General features: G+C 43.3%; 1 protein-coding gene across 2 annotated transcripts; it reads left to right on the plus strand.

Moving 5' to 3' along the window:
- The first annotated feature begins 1,135 nt into the window (after positions 1-1,135).
- On the plus strand, positions 1,136-18,062 carry Tex36 (testis expressed 36). Of its 2 annotated transcripts, XM_048455343.2 has the most exons (4): positions 1,136-1,330; positions 10,338-10,469; positions 11,182-11,262; positions 17,586-18,062. In XM_048455343.2, exons 1-4 carry the CDS (start codon positions 1,280-1,282, stop codon positions 17,880-17,882), a joined length of 561 nt encoding a protein of 186 aa, XP_048311300.1. In that variant the 5' UTR covers positions 1,136-1,279; the 3' UTR covers positions 17,883-18,062. The 2 variants fall into 2 exon arrangements, with proteins under 2 accessions (XP_048311300.1, XP_048311301.1); XM_048455344.2 differs by lacking the exon at positions 11,182-11,262.
- Positions 18,063-24,956: the final 6,894 nt, after the last annotated feature.

Genomic DNA, 24,956 nt, shown 5'->3' on the forward strand with positions numbered 1-24,956 from the left:
ATGCTAAATACAGGGACCAGGAGATGACAGATGCTTTCTGAGTCTGGTCTGTTGGTGACAGGTAGGAGGGAGCCCCAGTATCCCAGTACCCAAATTCAGCACAGCTATCACGCTGGGCCAGTATTCAGCTTTGGATGTGAAAATCCTATGTTTGTGTCACAGCTGCAACAGAACTGTGGAACCTCAGGCATCACACCCAGGAACTCATGTTGAGAAACCTTCAATAATGGCAGAGGGTAAGGAGGCTTGTCACTACCATGGCAACTGTTGTTAGAACCAGAGATGAGATGATTTGAGAAGGTGGGAGATGAAGACACAATTCTTAACACAAAGGATAGCTGGAGTCATCCTCCTGTGGATGTTCACTTTCATGGTCACGTGGCATAGTCAAGAGAATTGAATGGGTGGGATCCAACAAAGGAGATAGACACGCAAGAAGCACATCACAGAGAGGGAGAGAGGCAGTTCTGTATCCTGGCCCCGGGACAGATTTCAGAAGCAGCCTTGGCAGCTGAAGGGTGGTAGGCAGCCCTTGGGGGTGCTCATGATTTCTACAGGGGACCCATGACCTCGCTTGGCTTTCTATTGCCCTAGCATTGATAACATGAACTTTATGGAAAATTAATAAAGTTTATTTCAGAATAGCATCTGGTACATAGTTGCGTACAAATGTTATCTCCCTGTGGCTTCTATGCTGTGCCAGGCAGGTGAGTGAGCCTAGCAGTGTGTGTACCATCATTAGGTCTGGGTTGGGAAACAGAGAACACCATGGCGGGAGATACTGGCTGCTTTGGTTTGGTACAGCAACATTGCTGATGTGAACAAGGCCAACTCCAGCCCAGGCAGGTCTCCATTTTCTGAAAACTAAGGGATTGAAACAGATGTTTGCTGTGAAGACATTCATGACAGTATTGGTTCCAGGAAGGTGCACAATGCTTGCCATGTTCCCAGCATTGTCTTGTCCTCGCCTCTCTGACTGCTTTCTGGGAATTTTTTCAGCTGGGCTTGGGCTCGGGATGTTGGAACTCTGGATGTGCTTAGGGAACCCGATGCAAGGAACAAGTGGCAAGAACCCTCCCTCAGGGCTTAGAAGGCTCTGCCCATTGTGACATGAGCTCCCCCTCTATGACAGCAGTGGGCATTCTCCTCCTCCTTTCCGACTGGGCAGCAACTGAGAAGATCAGGGCCAGGGGGTGGAGGGCTTTCCAGATGTGTCAAGCTTGTGAGGCCATGGAGAGGTGAGGAAGCCAACCTCAGTACATTCAGCTCTTTGGAGAGAATGACCAAAGGGAGGCGGTTCAACCCGCCTTTGGACAAGGTTGGAAGATGGGTAAGGAAGATGGCCTCCCTGGAAGCTTCCTCATGGAATGTGGCTGTCATTGAGGGCACAGAACTGATCAGATTCCCTTCTACTACCTATGGGAGCATGGCCTTTGAAGAGTACCTTCCTTTGGCCTTGGTTTCTTTACCCGTCAAATGGGAAGCTCAGCATTCTTTTGAGGACTGAATGAATGCACGTGAATCTGGGGGAGGCTGCCCAAATCCGTAATCCTAATACTTGGGAAGCTGAAGCAGGAGGATTGGGAGCTTCTAAGACATCCTAGGTTGCTTAATGAGACAGAGCTTCAGAAAATAAAACTAAAAGAGACAGAGGAAGGACACGGAGAGAGAAGAGAGGCATGGGGAAACAGAAGGGAGGGAAGGATGTGGGAATGAAGAAAGAAGGAAGGAAGGAGAATGAAGAATGGGAAGGGGGAAAGAAAAGGAGAGAAGGAAAGAAGAAAAGCAAAAAGGTGGAAGGAAAAAAGGGGAAGGAAAGAGGAAGAAGGGGAAAGAAAGGAAATGCTTGGCACAGTGTGGGCTCTTGAGAGTGCTCGCTGGGCAGCAACCGCCACCTGCGCAGGCGTTCCTGTTTCTGAACACCTGTCTTCTAGTACTACATCCCGCTCTATGTGAGCTGTTTCTTTCTTCTAGAGCATAAACTCCATGGGGCCTTTGGCACTTTTCCTCAATGGCGTTCCATCAGAACCTAGAGTAGGATCCGGTGCAGAAGGCACACTCAGTATTTGTTGAATGAAGAATTCTTAAACTCCCAAGTCCTGTCCGATTTCCATCACCAGATGATGAAATGGACAGAGCCTAGGAGTGTGTCCTTGATCACACCTGGACTCTCCAGACTCGAGCTATCCTGGCAAGACCCCTGTCTATTGACATTGCAAACAGCCCAGTTTGGGCATGCTGTTGCTCTAGGGTCTTCTAGAAACATTTTTTTATTTATTATGTATACAATATTCTATCTGCGTGTATGCCTGCAGTCCAGAAGGGGGCATCAGATCTCATTACAGATGGTTGTGAGCCACCATGTGGTTGCTGGGAATTGAACTCAGGACCTTTGGAAGAGCAGGCAATGCTCTTAACCGCTGAGCCATCTCTCCAGCCCCTACAAGCATTTTTTTTTTTAACTGTCTCCAGTGTGAGGTCTTTTCTTTTTGGCCCAAGGACTTTTCACTCGCTCTTTAATATGTCCATTCATGCCCTGTCAGTTTCCCAGGTCCAACTTCTTCAGCTTGTTCAGAAAAGGGGAATCCCCGTGTCCTCTTCCACTTTCACAACCAGAGGCAGAATCTGAGAAATAATGGGTGTTCAAAGCACTTACTCAATAACATGGAGGACATTTGTGAAGTTCTTTTTTTTTCACGCATATGTGAGTAGTGTATGAATGTGTTCACATGCGTGGGCATGTGTCTGTGCACACGTGTTTGTGGGGGGCCCAAGGCTGATGTCAAGCATCCTCCTAAACAGCTCTTCCCCCTTGTACACTGAGGCAGAGTCTCTCACTTGAATGTGTGGCTGGTGTACTGGGTTAGTCTGAACAGTCACCTTGCTCTGGAGATTCCGTGTCTGCCTCTTGAGTGCTGGGTGACAGGTGAGCTCCCGCTCCAGTCTGGCTTCTATGTGGGTGTTAGGGATCTGGTCCTCAAGTCTTCCCAGCACGAGCCAGCTCTTTAATCAGTCATCTCTAGCGCCCAAATGGAAGTCTTTGTTTGTTTAAAAGAAAAAGATAAAGGGAAAAGCTGTTGGCAAATTTGTGTCTTTAGAATTTACAACACGGATCACACTCTCTTCAGCACCACCTTCGACTAAGGCAAACAAGTTTTGTCTCATCTTGGCTTTTTAAAATGTAAAATGAAATATACCAAAATTAGAGCGCTGCCGTGAGACTAATTCATTTTGAAGGGCAGAGGTAGGCAGAATAGCCAATCACCACTTCCTAACTGTAGTGTATCTGTATCTCATATTCATGTATTCACACATACACACACACGCACATGCATTCATGCATGCACACATACACATGCTCGCACACACGCCCACACATGCGTGCACACACACACATTGTAAAATTTGCTTTATTCCATTAAGATCGAAAGTAATATGTGGGGTATATAAAATAAAACAGAAAAGTCTAACTAAAATAAAATTTAATGCCAGTATAAATAAATATATGTTAGCATAAGAGGCTGAGACTGAGAAAAAAATTTAATCTGGGTTCCCTGGGAGCCAAAGTCAAATGGGAAATAGTATCAGCCACATCTTAATTTTGTTCTATTTTAGTTTAGTTATTTATTTTTTGAGATAGGGTTTTACTAGGTAGCCCTGACTGGCCTGGAACTCACTACGGAGTCCAGGCTGCTTCAAACTCACAGAAACTTGCCCACTTCTGCCTATGTCAGCCCCATCATCATAATGGCTCATGGTGAGAAAAACGTTTCTCGGATTGGCTACCTTTTTCTGTCATCTAAATATCAGTTGGGATTGTGTTTGACTGACAACAAGAATGGAGATGTAGCTCATCTATATATAATATATAGCCTGTGTCATATATCAGCATGCGCAAGGCTCTAGATTTGGGCTCTGGTCACCAGCGTGGTGGAGGTGAGACTAATAGTATCTTATTCAGACACAGATTTGTGTTCCTTGTTAAATAACAGCAAAGTTGGGTACATGTCATTGTGGCATGGCTGAGCATCTTTTGGGTATATACCCAAAAGTGGTGTTACTGGGTCTTGAGGTAGACTGTGTCCTAATTTTCTGAGAAACTGCCAAACTGAAATACAAAGTGGCCGTACCAGCTTGCACTCCTACTAGCAAGGGAGAAGTGTCCCCTTATCCCACAAGCTCTTTCAGCATAAGCTGTCGTCAGTGTTTTTGATCTTGGCCATTCTTACAGGTGTAAAATGTAATCTGAGTTGTTTTGATTTGCATTTCTCTGATGACTAAGGATGCTGTGCATTTCCTTAAGTGTCTTTCAGCCATTTTAGGTTCATCTGTTGTGAGAGTTCTCTGTTTAGGTCTGTACCCCATTTTTTAAATTGGATTGGGGTTTTTTTATGTCAAGTTTCTTGAGTTCTTTGTGTATTTTAGATATCAGTCCTCTGTCTGATGTGGGGTTGATGAAGCTCTTTTCCCATTCTGTAGGCTGCCATTTTGTCTTGTTGGCCATGTCTTTGCTTTACAGAAGCTTTTCAGTTTCAGGAGGTCCCATTTGTTAATTGTTGCTCTCAGTGCCTGTGCTGCTGGGGTTATATTTAGGAAGTGGTCTCCTGTGCCAATGTGTTCAAGTGTACTTCCCACTTTTTCTTTTATGAGGTTCAGTGTGATTGGTTTTGTGTTGAGGTCTTTGATCCATTTAGGCTTGTGTTTTGTGCATGGTGATATGGATTTATTTTACATGTTGATATCCAGTTATGCTAGCACCATTTGTTGAATATTCTTTCAATATATTCAAACATATGTTGAATATGTTTTTCTATTTTCTATTTTTAGCCTCTTTGTCAAAAATCAGGTGTTCATAGGTGTGTGGATTAATACCAGGGTCTTTGATTTGATTCCATTGGTTCTCCTATCTGTTTTTATGTCAATACCAGGCTATTTTCATTATTGTAGCTATATAGTAGAGTTTGAAGTCAGAGATTGCGATACCTCCAGAAGTTCCTTTATTGTACAGGATTGTTTTTGCTATGTCCATAGCAGCATTATTTGTAATAGTCAGAACCTTGAAACAACTTAGATGCCCCTCAACCGAAGAATGGATAAAGAAAATGTGGTACATTTACACGCTGGAGTACTATACAGTGGTAAAAAAAATAATGACATCTTTAAATTTGTAGGCAAGTGGATGGACCTAGAAAAACCATATTGAGTGAGGTAACCCAGACCCAGAAAGACAAATATAGTCAGTACTCATTCATAAGTTGCTTTTAGGCATAAAGCAAAACCAAAACAAAATGAAAAGAAACCTACTGTTCAAAACCCCAAAAAATCTAGACAACAAAGAGGACCCTAACCTAAAAGAGACATATATGGTTCTACATAGGAAGAAGAAAAAGACAAGATCTCCTGAGTAAATTGGGAGTGTGCAGGTCATGGAAGTTAGAGGGGAAGAGTAAAGGGAGGGAGAGAAGCGGAGAAAAATGTCTAACTCAATAAAACCAATAAAAAATAAATCACTTCTTAAAAAATAGCAGCAAAGTGCAGAAGCAGGCAGGTGAGAGATGGGATTCTGCTCTGGGGGGTTTTCAGAGCCCCAGGTTCTTTCCAGTTTCTGTTCAGACATCTTCGCCACCCAGCTAGTCCTCTCCATTTAGTAGGGAGTCTACAGTCTACAATCCAGGCAGGAAAACAAGATCAAGGGACAACAGTAAATAAGGTATCTGTTTCTCAGGAAAACAATATTTTACCCAGGCACCTTACAGGCTCATGGGTTCACATAGCCAATACAGCCTCAAGGGAGTAATGGGAAGTTTGTTTACATCAAGTACATTGACATTCCAAGTGAAGTCAGGTTCTGTTACAAGAGATAAAGTGAGAATCCGCACATGGTAGGACAACATTTCATGTCCTCTTCCAGCCCCAAGTGCAGTAGGGCAGCCTGGTAAGTAGGCGTTAGAAGGAGAGGCGCTGTCCGTCCACATCTTCAGCTTAACTCGAGCCTTTGGCAAAAGTCCTCCCTGCTGTCAGCACCTAAGAGCGTGAAAGGAATAGTGCTGATCATGAAGTTTCCGGAAGGAACTTTAGATGAGTTGGGAAAATTAAAGAAACCGTTGGCTGTGAGTCAGCTGAAGCCCATTTGCGAGGACAGTAATTGTCCCATTAGAGGTGACAGTCATTTTGCAGTTGACCTTGCTGCCTGTACTCTGGCTGTTGCTGGGCAGGAAAGGCTTCTTTTCCCTCCTACTGACTTTCATTTTCCTATTTAATATTTCAGTCATTGACTGATGGAAGGCCGAGAAAATTTCACCACCAACTAGTTAAAAAAAGCTGTATTTCACAGTTACACTATCCAACAGAAGGGTTTATTCCACAGCTATCGTGTTATAACCATTAAATATATATTTTAAAAGAGTGAAATTAAAATGCCAGAGCCATATTTTAACAGTGATTTAGTCCATAGACTTGTAGAATATAAATGTGCTCAAGCCAGTTGTCAGCTGATGGGAACCATTATCCCTGCTGTCAAAGCAGCCTCCCCGCCAGCCTGGGGCTCACGGCTTTTCCGAGAGGGTGGCAACTTAGCTGGATGGAGGGAAAACAGAGAGAGGCTCCACTTGGAGCCCTCTGCACTACTTATATTGATCTTTAAAAGTGATTGTTGGGGGGGGGTTACTGGGGATGAGATGGAGGGTGGGAACATGAGGGAATGGATGGTCAAGTGGGGGGAATAGAGAGGGAGAGCAACAAAAGGGATATCTTGATAGAGGGGGCCATGATGGGTTAGAGAGAAACCTGATGCTAGGGAAACTCCCAGGAATACACAAGGATGACCCCAGATAAGACTCCCAGTAATAGTGGAGAGGGTGCCTGAACTGGCCTTCCCCTGTAATCAGATTGATAACCTCCCTAATTGTCATCATAGAGCCTTCGTTCAGTAACTGATGGAAGCAGATGCAGAGATCCGCAGCTAAGCACTGGGCCAAGCTCAGTTGAAGAGAGGGAGGAAGGATTATATAAGTCAAGTGTGTGTGTGTGTGTGTGTGTGTGTGTGTGTGTGTGTGTGTGTGTCAAAATAATGATCGAGAAATCTACAGAAGTTGACCCAAGCTCATGGGATCTCACGGACTCTAGACCGACCACTGGGGAGCCTGTATGGGACTGACCTAGACCCTCTGCCTGTGGGTAACAGTTGTGTAGCTTGTTCTGTTTGTGGTGCTCCTAGCAGTGAGACCAGGATCTTCTCTGGTACATGAGCTGACTTTTTGGAACCTTTTCCCTATTGTGGGATGCCTCGCCCAGTCTTGATGCAGGGTGGAGGAGCTTGGTCCTGCCTCAATTTGATATGTCATGCTTTGTTAACTCCCGTGGGAAACATTACCCTTTCTGAGGAGTGGATGAGGCTGGTGTAGAAAGGAGGGAGGGGAAGCTGTGGTTGATATGTAAAATAAAATGAAAAACTTTAATAAAATAATCGACACTCTAGAGATCAGCAAGTAAAGGCACTTACCATGCAAGCTGACAACCTGGGTTCAATCCCTGGAGTCCTGTCAAGGTAGAAGAGAATCAACGTCACAAGAGCTGTTCTCTGACCTCTACATATGTGCACTTTACATGCACACACCATGCACGCACATGCATGCAGTAAGAATAAGTAAACAATTAACATTGTTTAGGACCTTGGAGATTGCTCAGTCAGCAAGGTGTTTTCTTTGTAAGCATGAGGGTCCAAGTTTATTTCTCTGGCCCCATAGAAACAAGTGGGTACGGTAGCGCCTATGTGTAGCCAAGCGCTGGGGAGGTGGAGATGGGCAGATTTCTGAGGCTTACTGTGCACGTAGCCTCTCCTTGCTTGGTATGTGAGAGATTCTGACTCAAAAAACAATGTGGACAGTTCCTGAGGAACAGCTGAGGTCAAACTCTAGCCACAACTTGAACATGCACACACATGAATAATAATTATTTGAAAATGCTTTTAAGGTTTAATACAGACCCTAGTTAGAAATATGTGTAAACTGTTGAGAACTTTCCAATGTATGTGATTAATGAGGAAAGTAAGGCGCATGCCATGGACAGCGTGGCCTCTTTCTGTAAAGCAGTATTGGTCCCCTTCACGTGTGACACATGAGGGCTCAGTCAATGTTGTTATCTGGGGTGATGGTGCAGGCAACAAGGGGAAAAGGGGAGGGCAACAAAAAGTTTGTGAGAAATAAAAAGGCATTGAAAAGCTGGGTTGTGGCAGCACACACCTATAGTTCCAGTACTTGGGAGGTAGAGGCAGGTGGATCTCTGTGAGTTCAAGGCCAGACCGAGTACCAGGATCACCAGGACTACACAGAGAAACTCTGTCTTCTGTCTTGAAATACCAAAAAAAAAAAAAATAAGCATTTATTGTTGTTTAGGAAGAGCATCAGTCATACCACATGGCCACATGTGATTTCTAGAATTATGAAACATTCTAATTTTGTATATCCGTATGATACAATGCCTGCGTGCAGTTTACTCATATGTAGAACTGTACAAAGCGCTAAGGGGAAGGGGTGGTGGTGAAGATTTGGGGAGAATGTTTTCTCCTCTACTTGTTTTGTGATTCTGAGAATGGAACCTACACTAGGCAAAGTACTCTACCACTGAGGTATATCCCTGTCTTTTTTGTTTTGATGCAGACTCTCACCAAGTTACCCAGGGTGGCCTTGAACTTGCAATCTTCCTGTCTCAACCTCTTATGTAGTGGGTTACAGTCTTGCACCCCCAGGCCTGGTTGTTTCCCTATGCTTTTCCTCTTCTGAGTTTTTTTTTTAAGTCAAGCATATGTACTACAAGTCTCTTCAGGAACAAATTTATTGGCGCCCCATAGTCAGTTTCTTATGTCACAGGGAGGGGGGCAGGGTCTGCATACGTACAGCCAGTGGGCTTGCTGGTGGTTTTGTTGTCATTGGTCTCGTTCTTTTAAGCCCACAGGCAACCACTGAGACATATTTTGGTGGTAGTTCTCTTGTTATACTGTGTTCTAAGTTACCCATTATTTTGGGTGCGCAGGTTATATATTCTCATCGGTGGTGCTGGGTTATACATCTGTGAAGTTCAAACTCCATTGCCAAGAAAGGGGGAGGGTCACAGGAACTGGGAGGTGGGAGAAAATTGGGAAACTGTAGACTGATTCGACATACTTACTTCATATACTAGGTAGGGGGTCCCTGACAGGCACACACACACATTGATACCCACTAGTCACATACAGGCAGGTGATACATGGGCCTACAGACAAAAATACACGGGCAGCTTGGAAAAGGCAAAGACTCGAGCCTTTGACATCAAGGCCACATTTGCACAGAATCCACACAAAAATGGCACTCTGCCAGGCATGGTTATGACATATGATGTAACTGTTTACTTTTGGGGTTCCCAGGACATTGATTATCACTCATCTTATGCAGACTCACAGCCTCTATTATCCAGTGTCGTCATATTGTAGCTGACTCACACCAGACAGACATATCAGCGCCATGTTATCTAAACACAAAACTGACCCTTACAGCCCTCTTTTCTCAACAATAGCTCCGCCTGTTTCTTTTTTCTGTCCACGCTTCCAAGTCCTATGTGTCTTCTAGCTGCTTCACAGCTGGAAAGAATACTTACAATATCGACAGTATTTATAACACAATCTCCCAGTCTATCCACTCAGCACACATTTGCATAGATATCAATCAAAAGCCCCCTGAACATACAGTTGTATTCTAACATGGAGGAATGGAGAGGGAATTCCGGTTAGCCAATGTCTTTATACTTCAAAAGGGAAGAAAGTAGTTGGAGAGATGGCTTGGTTGGTAAAAACACTCGTCTTGAAAGTGTAAGACCATGAGTTTGCTCCCCAGAACCCACATGCAGAGCTGGGAATAGTGGCAATAGTGCAGTCCCAGTGACAGAGAGATGGAAACAGACAGAAGATCTGCATGTTGATCAGCTAGCAAGTCTATCATGCTTGGCAACCTCTAGGGCTTAGAGCAGACCCAGTCCTGAGAACATGGGCTGGACATGAGGCTCCAAGGACGACCTCAGGCCACACAGTTCTGTCATCGCTCGGTACCTTCACTCATGCTACTTTTTGCCACTCTTTGCCAGAATGTGGAACATTTCCAGGTTCCCTGAGACCTTGAATAGGAAGAGGCCCTGGTGGCTTGAAATGTTTGCCTGGAAGGAATACTTCAAAGTTACACGGGTTCTTACCATTCCCTCGGCATGCCAAAGTACCCAAACCATGTTTTAATCACTTTGCAGAGGAAGCCTGTCCTTGGCACATAGATTTAGCTGTGTCCATTTCTAATCAAGCCACGTTGTGTTTCCAGTTCCCTCACATTGGACTGGTACAGAAGACACCAGAATCCATCACAAGTGCTACCCTGAAGGAGATCCACTGTCCGTACTTGTCTCAGCAGGTGGAGAGGAAGTTGCCGCCAATATACAAAATCCGAGAGAAGGTAAGATAAACGTGGGCCCCACTTCCGGGATCCCAGGGCTTTTCTGAGAAGGCGGCATTTTGGTCAGATGATGAACTCATTTGCCCATGCCATACCCAGGTTCCCTGTGATACTCCCAAGTGCTCTACAGCTAGAGCTGCCTTCTGCTCTAGCCTAATGAGCTGGGATTCTCCACAGGAACCTTTAGTCATTGACAGCCATGGTTCGCCTCCCTGGTCAGTTCATGAGCAACCGCCCCACCTCAGTAGTGTGAAGGAGGAAGCAGAAGGGTTATATAGCAACATCAGTGGCACTCACTGTGAGCCTCAACTCAAGCTCCAAGTTTCTGGGAACCCAGCCTCAGGGCTTCTAGGATCTGGTCAGGTTTCCAGGATTTGGTTTCTGTCATCCTTATCAGTCAGATAAGAGGTTGGCTCCCGTGCTGTCAAAACTCCTTGCCAGCATTGGGTTCTGTGCATCTGTGCACTCATGCATCTCTATCTCCAAAGACGTTTTGGAAGAGAATTTTTCCAGTGTCAAGGATTTGGTAATAGGGTTGAGTTTGGAAGCCCCCATGCCTGCGCCCACATCCCTCCTCCTGCGCTGTTCGCTCCATGCTGGTGATGGATCCTTTGCCCCATCCCCTTTTCCTTCCCCACCACTGTGCCCCAGTCTGAGGGCATCCCGCAGTTCTGACATGTACCTTTTCATCTCTCTCCTCGCTTTTCTCCAGCAAGCAGCAAACAAAAGTTTCCCCTTCTCTGTGCACGACAATCGCTACAGTTTTGAGAACTCTGGATACTATTTTGACTATGTGAGTACTTCTCTGCAAACTGGTAGGGCCTCCACGATAGCTCAGTGGCGGCGCTCTTGCCTAGCATAAGGGAGGCCCAGGGGCCCATCACTAGCACAGCCAACAGGCAACCGGTAGAATGGGGAGCAATGATGGGTCTCTTAATTTCTAAGGTGCACAGGTTACGGAAAGACGTGTGTTTCTTAACACTGGAACTACGTAAAAACAGCCAGGGGTCTTCAAGAAGACTCACAAAAGGTCACAAAACAAAAGCCCCTCTCTTGAAGCTCTCGGAGTTGGGTGGAATTTTTCAAGCCTGCACAAGCCTTCTGCCTCCATGCACGCACGGGTCAAGCTTACAAAGTGTCTGCCTTTGGAACTGTCTCTTTTGCGATTCCTCCAGTTATCCCAGGGGTGGCAAGTCCCCCGCCCCTGGAGAGCTTAAGGTCTGACAGTACTTGTTAGCAGCTTAACATAGCACTGGGTATAGAGATGTAATACCAGCTGCAGGCGTAATTTTCAAATTCCTCGTAGTGACAGGAACATTTAAAAACCAAGGGGAAATTGATAAAACAGATGTTCTACTTAAAAAGTTTCAATTTTATGTTACTATGAAGGTAACAGATTTGATAAAACTTCAAACTTAGAATTTCCCTTTTCTTGGGCGCTTGCCAGGCATCAAGTATTTTGTATCTTTTGTTTTTTTCGAGGCACTGTCATAGGCATTAGGTCACAGCTCCCAACTAGCCACCCAAGACCCCACTAGACAAATTTAGTTCTCTACAGTGTAATGCATGGCCAAGCTAGGTCACATGGTCAGATGCATCTTGTTTCTCTATAAAAATAATGACTTTTTATTGTTTGGGAATTCCACACACGTATATAATGTGATTTGATCTAACCTACCCCAATCTCTTCCCTCCAGTTCCTCTCCCATCCCCGGGCCCACTTTTTTTCTCTCAACTTCGTGTGCTCTGTTTTAAAACCACAAAGGCCACTCCAGATGCATTTTTGAACTTAGAATATTTTCAGCTTCCATTGGGTTTATTGGGTCCTAAATCTAAGGGCATTTGCATGTTTTATACAACCCAATATTTCCTATGGATTATCAATTCAACGTGTAGAGAAGTTCATATAAAACTACATATTAAAATTACTCTTAAATTCGTTTTAACAAATTCTTAAGCTTTAAAACATTTTTTACATATTCTCTCTCTCTCTCTCTCTCTCTCTCTCTCTCTCTCTCTGTGTGTGTGTGTGTGTGTGTGTGTGAGCATGAGCACGTGTGGGTGTGGGTGAAGGTCAGAAGACAACTTGTAGTTGGTTCTCTCCTTCCACCATGTAGGTTCAATGGAAAGAACCCTTCCCTGCAGAGGAATCTCGTTGGCCCCAGAAAAATTATTAACCAGTTATTTTACATTTCTCTTTTCAAACTGAATCCTTAAAAATTTGATTTACATGTTACTAATCTCAATTTAAACTTCTCACATTTAAATACTCAATAGCTAGTGGCCAGCGGCTGCTACACAGGATGCCACAGGTCAGTATGAATCAGGCAGAAGAATGTGTCAGGCAAGCTTCGGGAACACTTCCCAAACTTGAAAATCCACTTGACAAAGATGCTGTTAGCAACGCCCTTTATTTATCAAGCCTTTACTACACACTAGTGTTTCCTACTATCTTGTAGCACTCCTATGGGCTAATTGTTCATATCCTTGATACAGCAATGAGCAAACTGAGAACCATTGAGATGAAACATCATGCCCTGAGAAACCTTTCCCTCCACACAACTGTGTTCCAAGTAAACAGAGTAGCTTAACCTGAAACCCACTTTCCTTTGACAGAGTACTGAATACAGAGTCAGAATTTCCACACTGTCCTCTCCAATGGCATCTTAATGTTTTCTTCATAATAAAAGTTTATTTTTGTTTTACTGTTTGTGTATGAGTGTTTTGCCTGCATGAATGTCTGGGCACCATATCACCATGTGCATACCTGGTGCCCATGAAGGTCAGAAGAAGTAGTCAGATCCCCTGGAACTGGAGTTATAGATGGTTGTGAGCCACCATGTGGATGCTGGGAATCCAACCTTGGCCCTCTGCAAGAGCAACAAGTGTTCTTAACTATTGAGCCGTCTCTCCAACCCCACTTAATACACTTTCCAAATTGTCACAATAGCATATGCTCATCAAAAAAGTCAAATAAATGATGGCGAGATGACTCAGTGGGTGCTTTTTGCCTACCCGGAGACCCGAATTTGATCCATGGGACCCACACGGTGGAAAAGAACAAACTTTCACAAGTTGTCCCCTGCCCTACACACACACACACACACACACACACACACACACACACACACATATTTTTTAAAAGTCAACCCAGATTTATGTAAAATTACAAATAAAATTTGCATCCTTGTTTCCCTTTTCAACACCTTACCCTGATGACTAACTGCTGATCAGGGTCTAATGGGCAGATCCACCGAAGTGTTCCTCTTGTCAATGGCACAAGCAGGCTTCGTCACACACATCTTAGGAGGATAATGAGAGCCTCCAGGAAGGTTCTGGAGGTTTCCCAGCTTTCTCTGTGTTCCAGAAGATTTTCCATCACCTTAACATTTGGGTCTTCAGTTTACGGTGATTTGGTAGAACAGGACCTAGGACAGCGCCAGTAGTTCAGTAGCGTGGTTTGCCTACAGCACGGGTAGTCTTGACTAGAAAATTTGGTTCACAAAACTGCTTAGGTTTGATGCACTTTTTTAGAATGAGGTTTTCGAATTTTTATCTTGACTACTAGTCTGTCTATTTAAGCCTCGTGATTCCTATTGCATAGAGTTTAATGATGTGTTTGCCTAAAATTTATCTCGTCCATTTCAAATTTAATGGTATAATGTCAATCAAAGTACCAGTACTTTTATTGCCTTCAAAATGTTCTTCAGTTGACAGTTGAATTCAAGTACCTGTCATTTTTGTTAATGATATTATTAAAACTATGAATATTCTCTAGTTCTGGCTATACCAAGAAGATATTATTATTCAGACTTAACTGATAATTCTAATATTGTTCCAGTATCTGAACAGAGCTAAAGCTCTCTGCAGGGGTTGCTTTTTTCTTGGAGAAATCTGCGGGTGATCATTTTTATATCCAGAAGGTAGTGCCTTGTTAATACCCTTCTTAAACATTTACACTTGAAGGTAACTACTAGGAAAATATCAGAAGCCAGAATGAGCAAAATAATGAACAAATAACATTTAGGCAAACACATCATTAAAATCTGTGTTAATCAGACCTAATGTGTCTGATTAGTATTTGCCTCCAAATACTCTTTATTTAATTTTTAAATTCTCCTTTAACAGAGCTATTTGAAAGATTCCTTGCATTTCTGACGTGGCTAGAATTCATTAGGTTACATAGTTGCTGCTGATACCTGATTTTGGTGTTACATTAAGTTTGATGGGGGACACTCTGTGACTTTGACTTCTTAAGTAGCAGAGCTTATTTTTGTATGTGATTAATTTTAAAGTGTCTCATTAGTGATTAAAAATAGTATATAGTCCCTCATTCAATTGCAAAATTATTGACTGAGGACTGTTGATTATGTTATAAAATATTTCTTACTCTTTGTCTTGGCCTGTCAATTTCTGCTTCTAAGAGTTCCTCCTAAAATTCAACACTTTTAGGGTTTTCTTTAAGTAGTTTAGTATCATGTCTTGTTGCATAAAAATTCACGGTTGCTTTATTTCTATCTTGATGGCTTCGCCATTTACCACTATGAGTTTCTGTTGTGGGATTCTGCACTCTGTGTAAAGATGTATGGCTGTGATGTGTGTAATAAAAAGCTGGACAGCCAATAGCTAGGCAGGACGTATAGGCAGGATCCCAGAAGAGAGGAGGAGGAGGAGGAGGAGGAGGAGGAGGAGGAGGAGGAATCAAGATTTGCAGGAGACACAGTGAGGAAACAGGAGGTGCAAGTTGGAAGAGAGGTAACAACACATGATAGAACGTAGATTAGTATAAATTGATGAAGTTAAGTTATAAGGACTAGTTAGGAACAAGCCTAAGCTATAGGCCAAACTTTTATGATTAATAAGAAGTCTCCATGCCATTATTTGGGAGCTGGCTGGAGGGACAGAAAACGACTTGTTACAAATATCCATCAGCCTATGTGTCTCTTTTAGCCATGACTCTTGCCTTGCGTGTGCTGTACTACAGAGTGTAGTTCCTTTGTCTTTATGAATTAAAATTTTATTTTTACTAATTCTTTGAGCATTTCATACACACATGTCGCGCATTTTGATCATATTTGCCCCATTCTCTCCCCCGATAACTCCTTCCAGATCCACCTCCCAGCTCCCCACCCCTTCCCAACTTCATGTCCTGGATTCTTATGGCTATGAGAGTATCCCCTGGAGCCTCTCACCTACCATGGCCATACCCTTAAAAATCAGACCCTCTCTCTCCCAGGAGCCATCAACTCTTTATCCCTGAGTGAGGGGTGGGGGCTACTGAGTCCCTCCTTACTCCATGCTGGACTGTTGACTAGTTTGATCTTGTCCAGGTCTTATGCTGACAACCGCGACAGCTGCGGAATCGTAAGTGCAGTAGTGCTGCCAGGTTCAGGGTAGGCTTCACCTCTGCGAGTCAGGGTAGGCTTCACTTCGGTCTCCACCCCCCCCCACCCCGACCTCTGACTCTTCTACAACTGTCCTGGAGTCTTGGTGGGAGGGGGAGTGATACAGATATCCCACTTGTGTCTTCATGAACAGTGGCCTTTGGGTATTGCTTTTCTTTCTAATTGGCTGCACCCATACCCAAAGGCCACTGTTTCTCTGTGTAAGAATTTAAGCCATTCACATCATTAGGACAGTTACGAGTTTTGGTCTTACACCTGTCACTCACTTTCTAGCGCTTCTCTATCATAGTCTTGCTGTCTCTCTTTTTTCCTCTCTTCCCACAGTGCTCTAGCAATTGGACTTATTTGCTTATTCTCACTTCTGATGACTTTTGACTAAGAGCTACCTTCAAATACAAATGCTTAAAACGTGCACTAGCAAAGCACTATTCTGTGTAGACAAATTGAACACCCGCAGACTTCCCCTAGAATAAAGAGCCCCTTCCGAGGGCCTTACCTCTGTTCTTTCCTCCCAGGGACTGGCAGGGTGGTGGCCTTGATTGGCTTCTCTCAGTCTTTGGATGAACCCCATTTCCATCTGCTGTTCAGCCACTGGTCCTGATTGTTCCAGTCTGACTAAAACCCTACAATTTCCTTCCAGTCTCCCCTCGCCCCCCTCTTCCTTTTTCCTCCCCTCCCTTTCCCTTTCCATGTCCAAGCACTTCCTGCTCGCCCCCTCTTGTTCCTTCTTCTGTGTTTTCCAATATATTTCATGGCCACATGTGCAGCAAGTATTTCGACTTATATTGCCGCCCACTTTCCTTGCAGCTCCTCCCTATATTGCTTTTTCCTTTTTATTTCTTTTTTCGTTTTGTTAGAATATCCTCAGATAACATCTCCAACAGGTGCCACGTGCCCAGCACTTCTCTTTGTCCCCCCAGAGCCTCTCTCAGCCTTTTTTCCCTGCCCTGACTCACAGGCTGGTCTGTCCAGACTGTTCAGCAGGAGCCATTGCACTGCCCCTGGGTGTTTTCCCACACTCTACCTACAGTATGTAAATGCAGTCATTCTGGGTATCGGTGGGGATTGGTTCTGGGATCTCCTGTTGATACCCCAATCAGCGGATGCTTGTCTCTTCTAGACAACGGCATAACACTCACATATTACCCAAGTTCCCCTTGCATATCCTCTAGACTACTTACGATGCATTGTAAATGCTGCACAAGTAGTTTTAATATTGTTTAGGGAATTATGATAAAGAAAAAGCCTATCCACGTTCAGTTCAGTTGTGATTAAAGTATTTGGGTACACACACACACACACACACATTTTCCACCCCCAGTTAGTTGGACCTGAGGTTGGTTGAAGTAGTGAGGCTCTACATAGACTCTCTTACATTCTGATTCAAGCATCCTACCAGGCTCTGTTGCCTCCTGACTGATGGGCCCTTGTGGAACAGTCAGCCTCGTTTTATTGGAGCAGACTGTGGAACCTTTGGTTTTACCTTTCTTGTCTATAAAGTCCAGTCCCCTTCATGGCAAAGGAACACTGAGAACAAAGATAAGGCACTGCCAGGATGTTGTTGACTTCTGATGCTCAGCAAGCTGGCTTTTTATAACGATTGTCTTACATATGCCTTTAATTATATGCATGTTGCTAGCTGATTTCATTGAAATCCTCAGAACCATGTGGCCTTGTGCATCTCTCCCCTAATCTTGTCCCTCCTTCCTAGGGCTTGGGACGGAAGAAGATCTCACCAGAGAAAAGGCAACATATTTCTAGAAATTTCAATCTCTGGGCCTGCGACTTCATCCCATCCCATTTTGATGGCCTTTCAAATAACAGAACATCATATGTCCATAAGGAAACCATGGTCATCTCAACTTTCCGACGCTTCCCGAGATGCTACGATGAAAAATGGAGTGCCTTCAAGTTTGTTCCCAACCAAAGCTACACAGAGTTTTTGAAAGACCAGCCAAATGAGGAGTTTTCCAGTGACACAAAGGATGTCTCTCCACAGGAGCCCTAATCCTCCCAGAAGATTCTTGATGAAGTTTGTGATGTCATCTCATCAGGCATTCATAAAGTATATTTATGTCTCTGATCCAACACTTTTGTGATTTTCATAAGGTTGAAGATATTTAAATTCTTACCAAGCTGTGCAAAGTTATACACACGTGTAAATAAACTGCTAAGATTGTTACGTTTACTTTTGGGGGAGTTAAAAAATTGTGTACTTCATATATGATTAAATTTTCATTCTGAAATTCTGAACAATGCAGAGGAGACAAAAATCCCCTGATTCTCTTTGAACTCCAACCCTTGTCCTGTCATTAAAAGTCATTTGACTATTTGCTTGAATTCTATGCATGTGCATCCAGACATATGCATATAGATGCATAAAAGCTTGGGCGGATGCTCCGTCTCACCATATATAATGTTTTATAGCTCAGTTTTGCTATCTGGCCATGTACCTTGGTTTTCTTTCAACATCATATATAGCTTGATTTCTTTTAAGAACTTGGTGATGGGCTAGAGAGATGGCTTAGTGGTTAAGAGTGTATACTCTTCTTGCAAAGGAAACTCGTTTGAGTCTCAGCACTCACAGTGGACCACTCAGATTGCCTGGACCTCTAACTCCAGGGGAATCTCATGAACTCTGACCTTCACAGGCATCTACACTCACAGGCACCACCACCCCTACACACATAAAAATAATAAAGTGAATCTTTAAAAAGTTTTTAGAAAGCACTAGCCATGCGTCATCTCCAAGTGTGGGTGCCCACTATGTTTTTAGAAATGATTTTCTTTTCAGTAAGCAGTTGGACTGCTAATATCTTTTGGAGTCCTTCTGTAGCAACTGTAGTCTCCTAGGAAGGATGCTCTGTGGATACGTTAGATCAGCCTCTTTGGGTGCATGCTTGTGTGTACCTCAGAAGCAGATAACCAAAATTTAACTCATGGGTGTGGAATTGGATAGAATACACAATCCAACATCATGACCAAACTGCTGTGGAGAGACTGGAACAAATTCATTCCCTGCCAATTGTATCTGTGAGTTTGCATTTTTCTTTCCTCCCATCATCTTTTGGGTGTTTATACATGAAAAGACAATAATTTTGCTTCTATTTTCTCTTTTCTTCTTTGCACATATATGTGTGTGTTCATGTTTATTCAAATGTGTGTGAGTAGTTGTGTGTGTTTGGATGTGTGTGCACATGCACATGTGTGTGTGCACACACGTGCAGACCAATGGTTGACCCTTTCACTTTGTTCATTGAGGGAGGATCTCTAAATCAAACTCAGTTTCCCCCTATATGGCCAGTCTTTCTAGCCTGTTTCACCTACCTCCACCATTGGAGACTGGGATTATAGGTGAGCTGCAACCTCCCACCCCCGCTCCCATCCCCCAGCATCCACACAGGCCTCCTCATACTGGCATGGCAAGAGTCTTAACCAATAAGTGCCCCCCTAACCTTAGTTTCTTAATTTATACCATAATGTTATTGTTTATGATGGAATATTTTTCTTACTTGTAACTTCAGAACAAGATTGTCACATAAAAAAAAATGAAATCTATTGTCAACTTGAAAGGAATTTCCTCAAATGTAGATGCTAATTTTTGGGAAAATTGTCAACTTTGATACTGTGGTGTATCTCCCCCTTTATTCTAATCTTTAAAAAAAATTCTGAAGTCCCCTATCCATGCTGGACTGTTCTTGTGCAGGTCTTAGGCACACGGTCATAGCCATTGGGAACTGATGCGTGCCATCACTCTGTCACGTCCTGAAAATACAGTTTCACAGCAGTCATTCACTACCTTTGGCTCTTACAATCTTTCCACATCTTTTTCAATGGTGATCTCTGTGGTACGTGCACACGTGTGTGTGTGTGTGTGTGTGTGTGTGTGTGTGTGTGTGATATAGACATTCCATTTAGAGATCAGTATCCCATAGTATTTTATTATCTGAACATTGACCAGTATTAGGTCTCTGTATTGATTGTCATCTTTTGCAAAACAGTTTCCCCAATGAGAGTTGAGAGATACATTAATCTATGCAGATAAGAACTTAGGGGAGAGTTTATTCCTATGTCCATTTAGTAGACTAGTAGTAGAAGGTTCTCCTATAGGACCTATGTCCTAGTGAGTCATGGGTTTTGTCTCAGTTAACAGTACCAGCATGAATTCCATCTTATGGAGTGGACTTTAAATCCAAGAAGTATGTCGCTGGTGACTCCCATAACATAAGCCACTATTGCACCATCAAACATGTCTTGCCAGGCTACTCACTGCTGTGACTTGGAGCTGGATAAGACTGATGATAATTTCCCTCTTTCAGTAGTGTCCATAGCATCTTCATCACTATAAAAGTTATCCAGTAGGGATAAAGCTTCCAAGTGGTTTTCTGTCCTATAACTCCACTAAGAGGCATCTTTAGCAATGAGGGCTGGCTTTCAAGTTATGGAGGATAACCAAGAGCAATGGCAATATACCATAATGTTTGTGTGGGGGTCTATTGATGTAGGTGGGCTTTCTGTCTATGCGTTATTTTCATTGGTTAATAAAGAGACTGCCTTGGCCCTTTGATAGGACAGAAAATTAGGTAGGCGGAGTAAACAGAACAGAATGCTGGGAAGAAGGCAATGAGGCAGATGCCATGGAGCCAGTCACCAGGTCAGACATGCTGAATCTTTCCTGGTAAGCCACCAACTCGTGGTGCTACACAGATTATTAGAAATGGGTTAATCAAGATGTGAGAGTTAGCCAGTAACTAACTCTCTAGAAATAATGGGCCAGGCAGTGTTTAAATAAATACAATTTATGTGTTTTTATTTCCGAGGCTAAGCTAGTCATGCGGGAGCCATATGGGACAAAAAGCAGGCCTGCCCGCAGTTTCTCACTACAGTCTATGATACTCCACTGATCAGTATTTCAAAAAGCCCACCTGATACTGAGCTTTTTATTTGATACCATATGGTGTCTAGGAGGATTGTTCCCTGTTATAGGGTAATTCCATTTAAACTCCACAAGCATATACACGCGTATGCATGCACATGCATGTGTATATGTGTGTGTTTTAAGAAATTTTAATTGTAAGTGGCTTCCACATGGAATTTTCAAAGGTCTTTAGTGTTATCTCTCCACACACTCTGTCCTGTGTCCTATCTTTCCATCCCCCACCCCAGCAAGTCCTTTGTGCTACACTGTACCCTAAGCCCCCTCCACACCACCTGTGATGATCCCATCTCCCTTGAAATTCCCCCATGACACCCTAGCATCCGCATGAGAGACAACATGCCATGTTTGTCTTTCTCAATCTGGGTTTTGGTGGTAATTTTTAATATTTTTTAAAGTTTCACTTTTAGATTAGCTACGATTAGGAAGTTAATGGTTTCCATATGTAAATCTTTCATTTGTCCCTATAGCTGTACTTCTAATAAAATGATCTAAAGGAATAAAAATTAAGTTCTAGTAATTTTCCATTCGCTTCTCCCTTCTTTTCTATGTAAACAGTTCCGTCTTTGGCTAAGTAGTAACTTGGTATCATTTTTGACATGTTCTTTGGGTAGGTCCAGATATACTTTTAACATTAGCATTAATAATACTTTAATTTTATTTCTAAGTTTATAGTGGAACCCAGAATCCCAACTTCTATTGTACGTTTTATAGAGTTAAATTATATATTATCTAATTGAACCTAATCTCTAACAGTATTATTTAATTTTTTTCCTCTAAAGCATTTTTTGAGTACATGCATGTTGAATTTTTTTCTCAGAAAATAAGACTAAATAGTGGCAACAGTAACCATGTTCCTCGGGTTCCGACTGTAGTTCTTGTTTTTCTCCCAGGGCTGGCCCTAGGCTGACTCTGTGTTCCTTCCCCAGGCAGTGTATGTATGAATTCTCTCATACCTCCTTTCTTTATCAGCGATACCATGATAGACACCATCCACTCTTCTTCCTTGCCTAGAAAACACACTTATAATTTGAAGTCATTTCTTAATATTTACAATTTACTCTTTATCTGTGTGTGCATATGTGTGTAGCACCAGAAGTCGATGCCAGGAGTCTTCCTTGACCATGCTCCACATTTTTTTTATTATTATGTATACAATATTCTGTCTGTCTGTATGCTGCAGGCCAGAAGAGGGCACCAGAACTCATTACAGATGGTTGTGAGTCACCATGTGGTTGCTGGGAATTGAACTCAGGACCTTTGGAAGAGCAGGCAATGCTCTTAACCTCTGAGCCATCTCTCCAGTCCCCACGCTCCACTTTTTATTTATTAAGACAGTTTCTCTTTCTGATTTTTATTTATGGATCAATGCTGCTGGATAGTAATTTGAATGGCTAATGTTCTGTCATTCCCCTCCCCTCACTGCCCTTCTCAGGTACAGCACACACATTTTGGTTCTTGTTTTTATGTTCATGGCTTTTGAGGGTCCTCGTGTGCTGTGTGCATGTTCTCATACTGACTGTGGCGGGGCTATGGTGAGAGACAGGGCAGACAAGTAGCTCTGGGTGTGACTACTAACTACAGCAAAGAAAGAGCTTCCAGTTTATCTACCTATACCTTCTTGGGACACTGCTTTGACCCCAAATCCAAGTACCTACTTCTCAGTTCATCCACCTCAACAATGCCTTTGATTCATTTTAGTGCTTAGCAGAGAGAATGGTGGGGACCAGACAAGGCAGAAGATCTCTGTAAGTAACCCCACCAAATGCCCTTGCTCCAATCTCTCCCCAAATCCATGCCAGGACCAGTGGAACCCAAGTTCCCACATTTGCAGAAGACTTGACCTAGGCTCTGTCTGTCTTCTTTGCCTTAGGAAACCCAACACTCTGGAAGTAATCTAAATGTAAACACGACGGGAGACAAACACAAACAGCGAGATAAAGTTCTGCTGTGTATTGCCTCCCAGCCATGTCTTGTCTGAGGTCGGCCCTCTGTCTGTTGGAACTGGATGGAGATGAGTATGTGTCAGAGGGGTGTTAGCCATGTCATCATCACATCCCAGAGATGTTCTCCTTGAAGTCAGCAGGCTTGAGAAGAAGAGAAAAATAAAGAACTTTCTTAATGTGTGGGTCAATGTAATTGAATGCTGTCTCCTACACTGTAGGAAAGGCAGGCTGAGGAAATTTCATGTTCACAAGACAGAATCTTACAAATGGGCTCAAAGAAACAAGAGGAATAACAGACCCTGTTTTATGCATAATGATCAGGTAACGTGGTAGTATCCTCCCACTTCTTTGCTGAGGGTACTTTGCAGGCACACTCTCTAGTTCCTGGTTTCAAGAGGACTGTCTGGTTTGGTTGCGGTTCATTGAAGAGGACATGGTGGTGACACCAGAGCTTCTTTTAAAGTCTAGTCCTACTTTGTGTGCCACTCACCTGATGCAGATACAGTCACTGGATGCTTGAAAAGCTTGGTCCTTGCATTATAGTTAATTCCCAAATTCATGTCCAATACCTACATCCATACGTGTGCAAGTTGCACACACACATGCACGCACGTTACTAAAAAATGTTCAGAACCAAATCTGCAATTACTTGGCGATTAACGAATGGAGGAGGCACGGTTATCGTCATGGAAACACTCCTGAAAAGTAGTCTTTCTTTACTTAATTGTCTCCTGTGTAAAACAAATAACATCATCTAATTACCCACAGTTCTTAATGCAGTGAACCAAGGACAAGGGGATACTTGACTTTAATGGAGGGTGGAACTGAGGATTCCAAACTCAGTTCACTTTATGCAAATAAGTCTTCCAAAGATTGACACCATGCTAGTGAGTTGCTGTAGCTGATTCTTGGCTTTAGTGGGTCGTTTTTTGAACGGAGGAGTAAACAAGAAGTCGGTTGCAGAAACCCCGACTCACTAATCAATTCCATGCAGGTGTTTATAGATTTCTTTCACCTTAATGGATTAGCTTTGGACTTGTGCCATGCGAGAAATCACTTAGTCCCTAAGAGAGCAACTGATGGCCCAGCGGTCCCATTCTGGAGAGATGCTACCTGATTCTTGTTCTAGAATAATACCAGGAAGCTCCTGTTACTTCCTGTGCATGTAACAGTCATATGCATAACTAATGAGTCTCATTTCTGCCAAAATGGGGCCTGGAGGTCCATGCACAGCACAGATAAAGGGACAGAGTGGCGGTTTGCTGTGTGGCATGCACTCTTCAGTGCTGTCTACGTTTGAACAGAGACACATAATCCTCTGTGGTTCATTTGGACATTTATGATTATGTTGTAAAGATTATTTTTGTTACTTCCTTTTTTAGTATGCATGTGTCTGTGTGTGGCGTATGTACATGTTACAGAAAGGTATGTGCACATGCATGTGTCTGTATGTGGTGCATGTACATGTTCAGATAGGTATGTGCACACGCATGTGCCTGTATGTGGTGCAGGTACATGTTCAGATAGGTATGAGCCCATGGGTTCGCATGCATGTGGAGGCCAGAATCAACAAGGTCAAGGGTTCACTTTAGGTATCTTTCTCTATGGCTCTCCACCTATGTTTTAAGGCAGAGTGCTGCAAGGAAGAAGCAGGCAACTTACTGTTTTGGCTAGGCTGCTTGGTCAATGAGCGCTAGGGATCCATTGTGCTTGTCTGACTGCCCCCCCACCCCCGGCCCAATACTGGTGTTCCAGATGAGCCCTGCCACACATAGTTTTGTGTTTTTGTTTTTTTTTAATAAAGGTTTTGGGGATTTAAACTCAGGTTCTCATGTTTCTGCTCAAGGCTGCCCCAGCTCCTGCTCAGTGACTTACTCAGAGCATCTTGGGACTGCCTTTGGCCAAAAGCGTTCTTCTGTGTGGACTTGTTTTCTGTCTCCTACTAAGGCTGATCAGACAGTGTTCTAGGAGCAAGCTTTACATAGAGACTCACCCTAATCACAGCTCCAGAGTCTAAGACACGTCACCACTGCCTCAAGGGTCAGAAAGAATAGCCATTCACCCAATTCAGCTTTTCCCCCACCTACATAATGGGTCCATATTGAGGACTCTCAGGGAGAGAGAGGGGGAGTGATGGTGAGCTAAAAATAGGATTCCCATATGTTCTGCTGAGTTCAGGGAAGGAACTGTGCTGTTATGG

Source organism: Myodes glareolus, chromosome 7 (assembly GCF_982192425.1).
Source record: "Myodes glareolus chromosome 7, mMyoGla1.1, whole genome shotgun sequence".
Classification (NCBI taxonomy): Eukaryota; Metazoa; Chordata; class Mammalia; order Rodentia; family Cricetidae; genus Myodes; species Myodes glareolus.